Raw genomic sequence first — 16,233 nt, forward strand, 5'->3', positions numbered from 1 at the left:
CTGCTGCCTAGCAACACAAGCACTCTGCAGGGAGGTCAGAGCATGCCCCTGTCCTCCCACTACAAGAGGTCTCCTGTGCACAGAGAAACACCTTCAGAACAACGTGAGCTTCAGTAATTTCTTGGAAAGACATCCTGCACATCACCAGTTACAATCCCTGCTTAACCACGGACTTGCCAAATCCTGAAGAGCACTACTTTTGCCTTGGTGAACTGCCAGAAGTCTTTACTTCTCATGTTCGCTGTGCATACATTACACCTCAAATCCCATCCTGTCCCTCCATCTCCTCCTCAGTTATTTGTCTAATTCAAAGCAAGAACCTGACTCGCTGTCAGACAGCTTCGTCCCCTGACTTACCTCCTGCCTCGGCAAAGCCTTCCAGCCACCATGTCCCCCTCCAAGCTGTCCCGCTCCCAGCTCCAGAGGGATGCCCTTCCCGTGCACTACACAAAAGCAAGGCAGGCAGTCACCTGCTCCTCCAGCTGAGGTATCTGATAGATATCAGAGACCGCCAGGCAGCCGCACAGATTTAATGCTGCTGAGAAATAACATCTCTGTTTATGCACTGACGGCAAATGTTTGGGGCGAGTGCCTCTCTCGGGCGTGAATGCCACCACACTCACACGACACATGGGCACCCTGAAACAGCCCTTTCCCAGCAGAATTCCACACTGGGGCACAGGCAGCAGCTCACCTTGCCCTGCACCAACCTCGAACTGTTCTCTGACAAACTACGTGCACCTGATGGCATTATCGGAACAGCCACAACCCCACACACGCTCTAAATAGAGGATGCTCTTTAAAAAAAAAAAAATAAGGATAAAACAAGAGAATATAAACACAGAGGAGGACGAGACAGGACCGATTCCTGCCAACGTGTTTTCTTCTTCCCGGTAGGAGCCCAAGTTTGGCCGTTAACCCAACAGGAGCAGGGACTGCCCAAAGCACACGCACCTTACCATAACTTTGAGAAGCTGCGGCTCACAGCATTTTCCGCCAGAAACTTTAGATTCTTCGCATCCCAGCGGAGACGGCAGCGCAGGGAGCCGCTCTTTACAAGAGCCGCTTAACCCAGCGCTCGAGCGAGGCTTCGCCCCGCACGCAGCTTCCCACCAGACCCCGAAGAACGGCACAACTCGGGGCGGCAGCTCCGGCTCCCAGAACACCGCCGCGATCCCTCAGCACAGCCAAACCTCCGAAGCACCGGCTCCACCGAGCTCCACCAAAAAACACAAGTCCTGGCGTGGTTTTCCTCCGAGCCGCCGGTTCTGCCCCAGCCCCGGGCTGCGGGCGGCTCGGGGAGCGGAGCGGGGTCCCTGCCCGCACCCCTCGGGGCAGAGAGAGGGTCGCGGCAGCCTCCGCTCCGCCCCGCGCGGGGATGCTCCTTACATCCCAACTTTTCTTCTTTGGGAGCGAAGATTTGAGCTAGGTGCCCGTGCCGGGCTGCGCGGAGGAGCCGGGCTGCGGTGGGGCGAGCGCAGCGGGACGGCGCTGCACCCCCTCCCCGCGACCCCGCAGGTGCGACCGCCCCGCGCAGCGAGACCCCGCAGCGCCCCCTGGCGGCCGCGCCGCGCCCCGGCACCGCTGCCCCGCATCGCACCCGCGCATCGCACCCGCGCCGCGCCCCCAGGCTCCGCACCGCTGCTCCGCATCGCATCCGCACCCCCAGCTCCTGCACCGCTGCCCCGCATCGCACTCGCGCCGCGCCTCCACACCACCGCCCTGCATCGCGCCCCCAGCTCCCGCACCGCCGTCCCGCATCACGCCCCCAGCCCCCGCACCGCTGCCCCACATCGCACCCGCTCCGCGCCTCGAGCTCCCGCACCACTGCCCCGCATCGCACCCCCAGCCCCCGCACCGCTGCCCCTCATCGCACCTGCACCCTCGGCTCCCGCACAGCTGTCCCGCATCGCGCCCACACCGAGCTTCTGCACCGCTGCCCCGCATCACACCCACGCCTCGAGCTCTCGCAGCACTGCCCCACATCGCACCCGCACCATGCCCCAGCCCCTAGAGCACCGCTGCCCCGCATCGCAGCCGTGCTGCACCCCCAGCTCCCACACTGCTGCTCCTCATCACACCGGCACCGCGCCCCCAGCCCCTGCACCGGCAAATAGTCTTTGCCAAAGCCCCAACAAGAAGGGGCTGCACAAGGAACAGGCGAGAAACGTCCTGAGAACATGGGATGCTGGCAGAGGGCGTAGGGGTACAAAGGAGAAGGTGATTTCTGACATGGTCCAGCAAGGCTCAAATTGGAAAAGAATCATAGAATCATTACATTGGAAAAGTTTGAGGTCATCAAGCCCAACTGTACCTGTCCACTGCTAAATCATATCCCTAAAGCACTTCTTTTAAATAGGATGGGGACTCAACCACCTCCCTGGGCAGCTGTGCCAGTGCTTGATAACTCTCTTGGTGAAGAAATTTTACCTAATGTCCAATCTGAACCTCTCCTGGTGAAATTTGTGGCCATCCCTCTCATCCTGTCACCCATCGAGACGAGAGAGCCCGGCACCCATCTTGCTGCAAACTCTTTTCAGGTCATTGTAGACAGTGATTGAAGGCAGCATTGGATGAGCCTGTGCTGTGGCAGCAGCTGGGCCCACCATGCCAGGACTGGGCACCCAGGGGAGCACAGGAACGCACCCCTCAGATACAGCCCAGGTGCCATTGCCCATTCCTCCAGCAGCTCCCAGGTGCTGCTCAGGCCTCCAGCTGCCTGCACAGCTTCCATCAGCTTCATTTCAGTAGAGACAGGTGCAGCTCATCCCAGCAGTTACAGCATTTGCACTAAAGCAGGAAAAGCCACTTTCAAATCCACTGCACATTTTCATACCTTCATCAGCACCAATTTAACCAGACTGCCTTGAACTGGACCAGGTTAACTTTCTTTTCCCCAACTCAGTAACTCTTCTCCTGCCCTGTCTGACTGCATTTCTGTTTCTGACATGGCACACCCATGCTTTCTACAGCTCAGCAGTGTTATTTTTAGTTTCCCTGTGCTGCTTTTTATTCACTTCTAAATATCTTAGAATAGCTCCACACAGAATATAATAATACACTTCTGCATTTTGCTAAGGTTCATAGGATTCCGTTTTGCAACTGAGATACAGGCAGATAAATCATGGGCCAAATTTCTGCAAGTGCACTTCACGCTGCCACTGTTGGACTGATCCAGGGTGTGTCACAAGGTGTGCAATTGTCACTCCTGTATGTATCCCCCACGAGGCTGCAAACACTGAACAATGCAGCGGTAAGAAGCTTACAACCTAAACACGCGAGCAGCATCCAGCCAGTCACAGGAAAGCATCTTCCACGGGAGAGCCTCACCGGAGAAATTAGTGTCCCCTCAGCATCCTCCCCTAAGCCAGGGCAGCTGACAAGAGCAGATTCTGCTCATTCACACGCAACCCGCCTCAGCTGTGCATCTGTGTCAGCATCTTTGCAATTATTGATGCCAAAGCCAAGAAAACACTCAGCTCTGCTTTCAGGTCTTCATCACGTATGAAGAGCTGACAATTAGACGCATTGTCTTGTTACCTATAAAACAAAGCAAATCGGAATGAGATGTCATACAGGGACAACACAAGTGGCAGCAATTGTATTCATTTCTCTGAGCATAACCATCTTTTAAAACCTCTTTTGATGTGAGGAGGTGCCAGGGATGAACAGCGTACGGCCGCTTTGTTCTGCAAGGTGAGGCCAAGAACAACCAAACACGATGGCTATTCCCAGTCTCATCTGTGGGAAGGGCTCAGGCACACACAAGATATTATTACATACAGTAAGTGAGCAAAACTGTCGTAGTGCAGGAATGTGACAAGAATCAATAAACTAGATAATTTTTACTGCCTGTATAAATCTTTTAACTAGAAAGAGTCAACATGTTGTCAGGAGACCTTGCCTCTCTCAGTGACATAGACTTCTTCACCAAGATGCTAATACCTTTGCTGCAATTTATAACCCCTGACACTTCAGCTACTCTTTCATTTCTCCTGGCATGATTACAGTGTAAAAGTGCTATTTTTTAAATTATTTATCAAGTCACTTACTAAAGTCACATCTTAGGTGGATTAAAAGATTAAAAGCCTAGAAAGGAAAACATCCCTTGGACTTCGAAATATAGAGTTAGGTGAAGCTATACTTAATGATACTTTGGATTTATATTTGAACTTTAAATGAACAGATAAAGCAGTATCATTAGACATTTTTCAGCATTTTATAATAAGCTGAAAATCCTTAATTATTACACTACATTATATGAATGTATACATTATTCATGAAAAAGAGGGGAATATATGACCAACTCAAGTGTTTTAAACCTAATGTAGTCTCCCTTATTCTGATCTCATCTCAGCCCATTGTGGAAAATAACCCATTTCACAGACAAGAGCAATATAATATACAGCTGTCAGTCCATAGGAAGGCTCAGTAGGAATGAAAAGAGGAACATGGTACAAATGGAGTTGAATACAGAGCAGAAGAGATCAGTGTTTGGAGGAACTGTAGGAGCAGCCTGCCACGCACCAAGCCTTACACTAATTCCTGGTGTACCACTTACGAAGTCATGAGTCCTGGTTTGGCCTTTGTTTCTGATCTTTTTTTTAATACGTGCAATAAAGCAGGCTGGGGGCCCCAGCTGAGACATCCCGGGTGCACTGTGTGTTGTAGACACACACAGAAAGAACAGAAAAATGCAGTTGACAGTGACAAAAATGAGAAAGAAATTATTCACTCTGTCATGCCTGTCCATACTAGGAAGGGACGTCCAAAGAGACTGATGAACTTGGGCAATGTCAACCAGTGTGTCTGTGCAGAGCCAGGAACTGAATGCATCACCTCAAGTCCCATTTAGTTTTCCAGTCCTTGATCTGTTAAATCTTTCAATTTTTTCTGCTAACCAAATTATTCCATGTTGTGATATTCTAGCGTTTTAATCCAATGCCAGAGAATTTAGTGAAAAAGACTTTTCCACTGACTTTAGTTAGCTTTGGAAGAGTCCCCAGGTAGACTTTCTTAATCAATTCTAATCAATCTATGCGTGGACTCACCCACATCCATTACAATTAGATTGTGGCCAAACATTCTCTTCTGACTGCCACCAGTGGTTGTCGTCCTCCCAGCTGTTCTTTTCTCGCCTGCCAAGGATTGATGGATTTGCCACTTCAGTGCCTTCCCCTCTGTCCTGCTTCAGTCAAATAAGATAGGTTTGTTTTTACTTTAAATAACAGAAATTAAAGAGCTCCCAGCTGAGCAGCTTGCTTGGCAAAGTTGGGGTACAAAGTGAGCAGCCTCCAGCAGGAATAGGGTAATCTGGGGGACATGATTTGCCCTAATAAATACAACTAGTTCCAGAAGGGGCCATCGTCCATGGCTGTGATCAGGAGAGCCCCAGTCTTGCCATGAACCTCTGCTTCTGAATCTACACAATTCTCACGTCTTTCTTACCCGAATGGGAAGATGACAGGATGAGAGAATTTACAGCTGTGTGAAGTCCCATTTATTGATTTTATGTCTAGTTTTTTGTATATTGCAGCACAGATCCACGTCTGATCTTTGAGAAGTACGGCCACAGGTGGAAACCATGCGTGTGTGTGTGTATGCTCCTGCTCAGAAGAGACCTTGCAATGACCACCATAACCCAGAGGAAATAAGGCTGAAAGCTAAGTCCGTCTCTCCAAAAACACCATCAACTATTTCCAGCGATTAATTTCAGCAGGCAGCGATGCAAAGCTGGTAGATAACCCCATAGCGGCCAAGTGCATGCATCCAGCCTCCATTATGGCCAGGTGACAACAACAGACCTGCAAGGCTGCAAACTTGCAGATGTTGCAGAGCTTTACCCATCCCTATAATGCACCCAGATCCATCTCCAGCCTCACTGCACCCTGCTGCCCTGGACCCCGCGCTCTCCATGGGCTGCTCTGCTAGACATCGCTGGAGCAGAGAAAGCCAGAAGAACTGATCTACAAGGATGTGAGATGCCTACGCTGCAACAGCAGAGCATGGAAGGGAGCTCATCACAGAGAGACTTGGCAGGGCTGCGTTTACACGGGACAAAAGCCAAAGCAAAGAGAGCCTATTGCGAAAGGAATGAGGAGGACATTAGTGGCTGGATAAGACCGGATGAAGAATTAGCTTCAGGAAGGAATAAACTGACAAGGAGAGAATCCTGCCTGGCTGGTAGCAGCCATGATTCTGATCACTGCTTGTCAGGAGATAAACACAGAGCTGCAGAGTAACATAGTTCCAATTTGGCTCTGCAAAGAGGGATTTTTAATAGAATGCCAATTCCCTTCGGTTGGAAGGACTTGCACAATAATGTCACTACTGTTGACTGAAGGTGCACACACTCAGTATAAAGCAGCAGTAAATGTCAAGATTTCAAAAATCATTTTGCATCTGACATTCTCTTGGGTTATTTCAAGTGAAAGATAAATGCACTGTCTTCCAGGCAGTAATCTTATTTGATACCAACAACATACACAAGTAGTTAAGTTTGGAATAGGTTAACTTTCTCACTTTTATGCTTGAAAGCTGAAGAAAAAATTATTAAGCATTTTGCATGTGTGGAGTGTAAGAGGAGTGACTGCTGTGCATAGATATACGGACTGTAAAATAAGAACTCCCTTCCCCAAAGAATAACATAACACAACAGGCTTACAGCACAGGTAACATCTTCATACAATAGATATTATGTTTTTATAAAAGAGTAAAAAGATACAGCATATTGACTATTTACCTGTCTCTCTTGACTGGCCAGCAGCAGAAATGGAAGCACTGTTAGGGTTTAATTAAAATCAGACACAAATCCTAACTTTGCCTTAAATCCAGCAAACAGCTATGCAGCTTGTTAAGGAAACTGCTCATACAAAGAGCTTTTTTTTCATGTGCAGAATAGTTTGTGGAGCAGGAATGTAAAATCCACTAACAGATAGTGGAATTATGTTTCCATTTCCTATTGGGAATTTCTCAGACAAGACTAAGACAAACAGTGCCTTTGGCTGTTCAATTCACTTTTTGGTGGGAGAACAAATAATCAGCTAGAAGAAGGCTGTAAGCATAGGGGGGAAGAAGTAAAAATAACCAGTGCACACAAACTCATATCGGTGATTTGTGTCCTCTGAATGGGATGTACCTATGCTAAAAATTGATTTAGAAGTTCTGAGACCTATGGTGAGCATCAATAATAATAGAAAACTCCTCTATTAGCCCCTCATTTCTTCTGCTTTCATCCCTGTTCAGTTGTGCTGTAACAACCAGCAAAACTGTGGTCAGTAGAGGCACAGAGACAAAAGATTAAATGCAAGTTGTGCTTCTTCTAACCTCCTGTGGGATTTAGAGAAGCTTATCAATGTTGGATTCACTTGTATTCCACAAATCATTTTTGTTTGGCAGTATCTAATCATAATTGCAGAAATCCCACTGCAATACAGAGTTTGGCAAACTCATCTTGGAACAGCTCATTTGGCGCAAACTTAGATTATATTTTAACTTCAATGATAAGAAATTACTGAGAAGATTACAAGCATGGTTAGTTTTAGATGCCACAAGCTAAGGAAAAAGAGGTAAGTTACCTAAAATGATCTCATCATATTTTGTAACTTTATCTCATAAAATGCAAATTTCTGCAAGTGGATGGTTTGAAAAACCTAGTTTAAAAAGTAAAAAGAAATGAAACCTAGAAATCAACAAATACTGATGTTGATCTTCTATGTTTTTATGCTACAAATTTCTTTTCCCCTCTCAATTTTTTGCTGGTGTTTCTAGAAAAGAAGAGTTTAATACAGTACTTCCTTTACTTCTTTTTGTTTGTGGCAAACAATAGAATTTTTAAATGTAGTTATAAAAAATGTTCTATTTTGTATTTCTGTTCTGCTCAGATTATCATATTTCAGGACACAGAACAGAGTAAATCAGAACAATGAAGGGAAGGGTACAACAAATGGTCTGAAACTCTGGAACGATGGCAAAAAAATGCAAATTACTCTTCTGGAGAGAAGCTACACATATTTGAAATAGTTTATATTTAGTTGAATAATGGATTTTCCAGGTTAGCTGGCAAAAGAAAAAGGAAAATGTGGTTTCAGACGAAAATGAAAGGGAGTTTCAGGGCAGGGAAGAAATGTGGTAAAAATAATAACAAACATATTTAAGTGTTGTTTCATAACCTTGTTCACAGATAGATAAATCATATATTAAACCTACATACCTGGATCATATTGTAAACAAGAGTCTCTTTTTCAAGTTGATCAGCACCGTTACTGAAATGTAAAGCCCAAGGTTAAATTCTAGAGTGTGATTCTTTTCTCCCTGAAACAAACAACTGGCCTTCAACTCAAGCAGAATGAGCAGGCTAGCCTGACAGGCAGAAAAGGAGAATTTCTCTGTTCTCACTTATGTCTGCACAAGGATTCTCCCTGGCTCTGTGCGCTCACATGCTGTAGTCGCTGATGGACCTGCCAGAGAGTGTAGGAAGAGCCAAGCGTGTTCAATGACCCATGGTGTGCAGCCGCAGCAGCACAGCTCCCAGCTAGGGGAGCTCACACCAGGCTCCAGGTGGGGAGGGTTGGACTGGGGAGCTGCAGGAGTCTGGCTTGGCTTCTCCGAGCACAGCCCTCAGAGGCCAGTGGCTCACATGCCAAGACCCTTTCTCAAGCCCACGCTTCACTTCGAGGACAAGCATAGACATAAAGATCCTCTAGCTTTCATGCAACATACTATTTTGTTCCTTCATTTTTCTGAGGTGTACGGATATGAAACACATTGGGCAAGAAAAAGGTACTCCACACTCACACACCTGCAGATCCACCTGTTCATCTGGCAGGCTGCTTCAGCGTGACCTGTTCGAGTAGTCCTCTAATTTATCACATCAGTAACTCCATTGTGATGTGAATATTTCAAAGTCTCTTTAAGCATCAGTGACCATATCCTGTGAATGAGATGAGAAAGAAAAAAAGCAGTCAAACACCTTGGCAACAGTCAGCAAAGATATGCTAAAATATTTTTTCCAGCCTTACCTGTTTTAATGCCTGGTCATAAACACTTTTCAGGCCATTTATTTTCAGGCTCTGTCATTTTCTGTTCTCCATGCATTCTAAGGCACTGAACTCCTGTCTCCTAGTACATCTGCAAAGAGGAACATTTATGAAAATAAAGGGATTTGATTTAATGACTGATTCAAAGACTAAACAGTGACTTTACATACAGAATTTTGGGGTTTTTTTTTCACTATGGCTAAGCCAGTTCTGCCCTCCAAGCTGTCAGTGAGTTCATTTCCTCAAAAGCAATGAGTGTTATCAAAGATGAAAAACCAAAACAAGCCAGTGGAACTGGAGCTAACAGCTTCGAAAACACCTTTGATTGCCAATGCTTTTGGCTTGTGGTAACACAGTAACATTCTAAAATTGGCTTGAATTTCTGTAAGAAGCTGTTTAGTGTATTTCAGATTTCAAGGTTTCTTACCTATGTAAAAATTCCAGTACTTGGAAATATCAAGCACATTAGTGTTATACCCTGTCTTAAAGGAAACAAAATATGCACGCTGAAACTACTTGCTCAATTTCTATTTTGAGTATTAATGTTCCTTGGCAGAAAACAGGTGGAAGTCAAGTGCGTGGGTATGTCTGCCCCAAACAGGCACATACTGCCATCTTCCACCTCCATCAAACCTCCAGTGTGCAGCTTCCATCGAATTGCTTAGGGCCAAAGGAACCTCGTGTACTTCCAAAATAAAGAAGACACTATTTGGGAATCAATGTACAGCGCGAGTCACCTGAGCAGAGCAGACATGCCAGTTGTTTTGGAATTTAAATAACCACAGCTTTGGAGCAGGCACATCAGAGACAGCCTTAGCGCAAACAGCAAAATCACAGCATTGACTTCAAGCACTTCATAAAAGCCAAAGAAACACCCAAACACCCTTTGCAGCATAAACCCTACAGTCTGAAACCTTCTGAGCGGGGTACATGTCCCAAGACCCAAGAAAAGGACAGGGGCTGGGAAACAAGGAGTTCTTCACTGAGCTAGGGAACAGCATGAGGAGCAGTCAAAGCAGCTGCGTGAAGTGGTGGAGTAATGGGGACATGATAAAAAAACTGCAAAGTGAGATGCAGAGTGCATCCTGGTGGAAAACCCCAGTCAGCATCTCTTATGACCACGAGAGAGAGAGTGGAAGTGGATTAGGTATAAAGTTGGGTGAAAGTCATGGGTTTTGTGAGTATTCTGGTGATCAGCATATCTGGAGAGCCCCAAAGAGGTTGTTCTGTAAAAGCCCTCAGGCTGCAGGAGCTGCTCATACACCTCATCCCATGCAACAAAATCAACAGCACTTCTCTGGAGGGATGAAGACAGACTTCGTCCAACCCTGAACTTTGTAAACACCTATGGAAACAAAGAAAGTTCTCCTGTGGGCAAATGGGAACAGGGTCAAGAAAAGGGTAATAGGAAGCACCATCATTTAACTAGAGATCCTCTTAGGAAAACTCAGTTTAAAGACTACCACAACAATACATTCAAGAGCAGTAGTCTGACGTGAAAGCTACAGACCATTGATTGACAGCTTTCTGAAGTGCATTTCAGGTCCAGTTCCCTTCCTAAACCTTTGTGTTAAATCCTTAGACTCAGCGCTTCAGAATTGCAATGCTTTACATACTGAGGCTACCCCGGAGGTCGCTATCATTTCCCCATTCTCGAGAGAGGAACTAAGATGGTGTCACAGCCTCCGCAGGGATCTGAGATCACTGAATCATGTCCTCACTGGAGTAATCAGAACCAGAAGAAATATCAGAAATAACACTTTCTACAGTGAAAAGTGAAGGTAACTCTTAAGCAGTCCTCAAATTTCTCCTCTGACAGAGCTTGCCATTCCTTTCTCTGCCTTATTGTCACCTCAAATATGGTACAACTCAGACAGCAAAAGTAACCCACTAACGATGATGAACACAATATATGGTGTTCTCAAAAGTTCTCAGATCAGGGTTTCTTAAAACATAAAAATTGTAGAGCAAGAATCAGCGTTCAGGGGCAGTCAATCAGATGTCTGAATTATGTGCCGCCTTTAAAATATACAGCGGATAACAGTTTTCAAATGGTTCCTGTAAAAACTACTATGTGTACTGTACCTTGACATAAGTCCACAGTAAAGTACTTACCTTCAGGATTCTCCCCATTTATAGGTCTTTGATTCCACTTCAAACTAATCAGAGCAGCTGCTCCAGAATGTAAAAAGGAAAAAAAGCAAAACTGTGATTTACTGCCAGACTCCCAGTGAGCAAAGGGCACACACCTATCACTGCAGGCAAGCAACGAGCAAGCCCAAGAAAAATGTGCTTCAGAGCAACAGAGGAAAGGCAAGAGGGAGGAGGGCGTGCACTGGGCAGAGAGGTAGGATGCGATAGCTCATTAATGTGAGTGTGTACAAGGCCAGTCTGACATCGGGGAGGTTGTTACAGGACTGCAATAGGATTATAGCGTACATATAGACAAAAGAGGCCATTAGTTTCAAGGAACCACTTATCTATCCCTTTCAGTAAAAAAAACAGTGGGCCCCAAGCTCACAAAGTACATAGGCACGTGTTCAGCTTTGTCAATGGATCCAGACCAAAGTGTCTGACCTGCCAGGAGCAGCAAGGTCTCCTTCACATGTGGGACTCCTCCCTACAGGTTCTTCACTGGGGACCAAGACCAGGCTACTCAGTTACAACCGCCAGTATGCTTAAAACTGCACCTGATCCTGCACAAACTGGAAAGGGGAGAATGAGTATCTCCTGTCAGTTCCAGTGGCAGCAAAGTACCTTGATGGTATTCTCCCAGCTTGGTGTCCTTGCTGCAACAGAAGAACCTAAAAAATCAGCACCAATTTCTTCTAGTTCCAAAGATTTTCCTTATGATTGCCTCAGGACTTACACCAGAGCTCCATTTTCACTGATGTCTTCTTTTATGAAGTTCTCCACTTACCTGCCATTCTGCACACCCAGAACTGAGGTTATTCCATCTCCTCTCTTCTCATTTGTGGGCAGACTGAAAACAGCTTGTTCTTGCCTGTTACATGAGGATCACTTTGACTTCTTTTTAGGAAGTTTGCTCTTCGCAGATCCTTCGGTTCTCAGCTGAACTTGACAATTGATTACTGGCCTGTTTTCAATATGTGGCCACTGCAGAGCTGGGCCATTTCTCAATAAAATTGTCTCTGGGGATCACAGAGATCCCTTGGCAAATAGGGATAGCTGCTGTAGATTAGAAGTAACTGTTCAGATTAGAGAGTGCACCTTGATAATTAATAAAAATGAAGATTTGAGCCACTAGGTCAGCAGTGAGCAAAGTAGGAAAAAAAAGAAATCTGGCCACAGAAAAGCATCCAGGAGGCATATCGACACAGCTGTGAGCCTGGCACAAACAGGCGGTCAAATTCCCGGAGCAACATTTCACACTGCCTAGGGACAATGCCATGGCTTCATGCTAGACATGCATTCACCTTCCAGCGCATCCAGCCTGCAGCAAACCCAAAGGACACGACGGCACTCGCCCAGGAGCTGCCAAAGGTAGACTCCTCTCAGGTTACCCCTCCAGTCTCTTCCAGTGCAACTTGTTTGCCCTCCACTCACTGTCCAGCCCAAGGTGAGACAGCTACAAACACTGCTGTGCCCCTGCTCTGGAGCCATCTCCTCCAACACTGGCAGTTCACCCTTGAGAGGGAAAACAGATTTGGCCCCTTAGCATGTCATCTCGTGTTTTTCAGTAGGAAATTTAGATTGCACATATCTAATTAATGGAAAACAGGGGTAAACAAGCAGATTGCTTACTTCAATTATGTCCACAGTGCCTGCAGGGTTACCATTTAAAAATCATAAAGAAAACAGTCAAAATCAGTAAAAAGACACAGACAGGAATATGCAATCTGCATTCCATGACGACTGAAAATACCTCTCTGCCAAGAGTGAAAAGAGGGAGGTTATTCTTGGCAAACGAATATAATCCAAAATTTTTCAGCCATCTGTAAATAACATTTACCTGGAGCAGCTTTACATAATTAAATGACTTCCTTATAAGTGTGGCACAGACCCATCTGGGCAAAGAGGGAATAACTTGCTGAAAATAAAGACAGAGAAGGAAAGAAATCAGAAGCCCTCCATTAATTTATTTAAATTTCTCCCAGAAGCAATTTTCTCCAGAATCCCCCAAATTCCGTGAAGTCAAGCATCTGCTTTTCTTGCAGCTTAACTTACCACAAGAAGCATTACCTGGACAAACAATCCTCTCTCTAAGCAGCTTAACAAGTTTGTGTAAATGTTTGAGCTGCCTTAAAGAGTCAAGAAAGTCATCCCATATTCTATTTAGAAAGGTAAACAAATTTCTTGTTATTTTGAGTCCCTCAACTATTTGCACTACCAGATGTGTTAGATGAATACTCCGAGGGATGGCTATTTTGCTACTCACATGCAGCAAAAAGTTCAAAAATTGGAGTGAAAAGTGCTTTCTTATTCAGTGATTTTAATAGTTAGATGCAAACCCTCGTCCTTTGAATTACTTGATTTTTATTTAGTAGAATGTTAGTGAGATTGACGATCAAAATCCATTTTTAGGCTGTATTTGAAAATTTAAATGAGCTACAATGCCAGCACACTGAACTCCCCTGCTGGTCCTCTGTGTAAACTAGCTGATTGTAAAACAAATACCAGAGTTACTTCTGTTGCCTTCTGTATTTAATAAACGTTTGTGTTCAGTACTAAGCAGGATTGGCGGAGACATTTGGCATTTCACCTTCCTCCTCTTTATTTGGTTCTTGGTTTATTTTCTAAGCACCTGTGGGAATATTTCCACCTTACAAAAGAAAAAAAAAAAAAAAAAGAAAGCTTCTGAGAATACAATAAGTTCTGTTCAAAGGTCTCCACAGGACTGAAGGAGTCTCACTGACCAAAATTTAGCTCTACATAGCTTTAGAAGTACACACTCCACTACTATTGCCGCTAGAGTTCCTAATTCAGGCTAGATGTGACTTCAAGAGGTCTTTAGTTCACCTCCCTGCCCAAAGCAGGGTCAGCCTTGAGGTCAGACCAATTCACTCAGGGCTTTCTGGATCCCACCGGGTCTTGAAAATCTCTAAGGATAGAGAGCGTGCAACCTCCCTCAGCCCATTTCACTGCTCTACTCTCTTCATGGTGGAAAAAAAGCTTTGCCTATCCACTCTTACTTAAAGTTATGCCCGCTGTCTCTCATCCCTCTACCACACACTGCTGTGAAGAGCCTGGCTCTGTCTCCTTGATGCTTCCTCACAGGCACCAAGAGGGCTGTTATTTGGTCTCCCCAATGCCATCTCTTCTCAAATTGAACGAGCCTGGCTCCCTGTCTTTCACTACAGGGCAAGCGCTCCAGCTCCCAGCCACCCTGAGGGTTTCTGCTAAATTCACTGCAGTTTATTGATGGCTTTCTTGAATTGGAGAGGCCAAAACTGGGCACAGTATTCAAAACTACATCCAACAAGAGCCGAGTAGAAAAGGATAATCACTTCTATTGAACTACTGGTTATGCTCCTGGCAAATCTAATCCTCCACGTATAAGATGACAGCCATCAATTCTGCTTTCCAGTGCAATGAGGAATTGCTATCAGCATTATCAGACGTCAAAGGTACCTTTAGGAATGGCCAGATTCAGAACTCAGTTGCATTGCTGAAGTGCTATTGAGACACGAGAGCTTCGAATCAGACTCGAGTCCAGATTTCCCAACCGTGACGGTCCAAAGGGTAACTTCACAATTTCCCAAATGAGACATAGCAAATGCATGCAGTATAGTTATCTGAGCTACAGAGTTGCTTAACATACACAATGGACATCTGCCCAGGGTGTCTCGTGCCTGGTAGTCCATGTTGCTGAACATGTGATAATTGTCATCCAGATCAATAGGCCAAAAAGAATCAACAGATTTTGTCTGTCTAAACAGATACACCTGGGAGACCTGGCTATATCCTCAGTAACTATTGAGTAGAGTCAGCACTAATGTGACTGAAATCAGAATCTAGCCCTGGGTTCGTAGCAGTTAACACAAACTGAATCAAGTAGCTCGACCTACTTTTCTCCATCCATGTGGAATTCATCCTTACTCTGCCAAATTAGCACTAAACCTATGCAATTCTCTCAGCCTCCAGAGTTGCAGGTACAAGTCAGTGCCATAAGATAACTAAATCATATGCGTGACTGAAATACCCGAGATAATATGAAGCATGCAAAAGAGATGTAATCAATTTTAGAACAAAGTAAAATCAGCAGTCATTTATCCTACTTCCACTAATATCTGAAGATAAATAATGTCATGCATTAAATATTTCTATCACTTTTGTTCCAGTGGTGAGAACATTCTAGCAAGTAGTGAAAGGAAAGCTAAACATCAAGTACAACAACAGTCATAAAAGTAAGAAGAAAACCCCACCTAATACAGTACATTTGCATTCAGCACAGATTTTTCAGTCGTCTCCCTTTCCAACACCGGAAAGGGTCAGTTTTGGCAACTCTTTCAGTGAGCAGAAGCAGAGAAAAGGCATGTTCTTTTTTGCCTCAGGAATCAGAATTTCATCATCTGTATCCCAAATAGAAAATCAAATACTGTCTCCATTAGATAAGTGCAATCCACTCTAATACTGAGTAAAACACTTGCTATATCAGAACAAGACAGGGAGGTTGCTTTCTCAAGCTAGCTGATTCCAAGGAAAGTAAAAAAACCAACTTTGAATTCAGTATGTCTGAGCCTAGAGTTATTTCAGAATACATGGTTTAGCAAGCCTTATCAACCTTTACTCTACTTAGAACCTCTTAGCAGGCATAAGAGAAAGACAGTTTTGAAAGCTAAATGTTACTGGTAGACTTCACTTTGTTTCTCTAAGATTTTTGAAGGAAGTTGTGGGCTTCTGCTTATGAAATGCAGCCTTCTCTGATTTCTAGCTAAAAGATTAAGTTTAATTGCTTTTGAATGAACTTAATAGATCTAATTGACACCAGTTTTGTATCCAAGTATATCTTATAACAACAACACAGGATCTTGTGGAACTGAGATCTATGAGTTTTGCATAGTATAAAAAGAATTCATTCACCCATTTCAAGCTTGTTACCTTTAAGCTTCATTGACCACCCCTTTTGTATACTGCAAACACACAGTAAGGAATAACCCTGCTAACCCACGTTGTGCCATCCATTATACATCCTTCTGTCAATTCTTATTTATTAGTATAATCTTTGAATTAA

The 16,233-nt window shown here is 44.8% G+C and overlaps 1 protein-coding gene across 28 annotated transcripts in view; it reads right to left on the reverse strand.

Moving 5' to 3' along the window:
• IL1RAPL2 (interleukin 1 receptor accessory protein like 2) overlaps positions 1-16,233 on the reverse strand; it is a 408,898-nt gene that overhangs the window by 372,934 nt on the left and 19,731 nt on the right. For 11 of the 28 annotated variants that reach the window (XM_054075336.1, XM_054075318.1, XM_054075325.1 and 8 more), the window contains 6 exons: positions 11,154-13,089; positions 9,021-9,129; positions 8,801-8,932; positions 8,213-8,264; positions 5,052-5,185; positions 3,270-3,540 (listed from right to left, as the gene is read on the reverse strand). The exons of 2 other annotated variants lie outside the window; for them this stretch is intronic. In XM_054075336.1, coding sequence (XP_053931311.1) covers positions 3,270-3,288 — 19 coding nt within the window. In that variant the 5' untranslated portion in view covers positions 3,289-3,540; positions 5,052-5,185; positions 8,213-8,264; ... (1 more) ...; positions 9,021-9,129; positions 11,154-13,089. Of the gene's footprint in view, positions 1-357; positions 763-954; positions 1,501-3,269; positions 3,541-5,051; positions 5,189-8,212; positions 8,265-8,800; positions 8,933-9,020; positions 9,130-11,153; positions 13,090-16,233 lie in introns of those variants that run through there. 15 more of the 28 variants (XM_054075326.1, XM_054075322.1, XM_054075337.1 and 12 more) reach the window with 12 other exon arrangements.

The sequence above is a fragment of the Cuculus canorus genome, chromosome 10 (assembly GCF_017976375.1).
Source record: "Cuculus canorus isolate bCucCan1 chromosome 10, bCucCan1.pri, whole genome shotgun sequence".
NCBI lineage: Eukaryota > Metazoa > Chordata > Aves > Cuculiformes > Cuculidae > Cuculus > Cuculus canorus.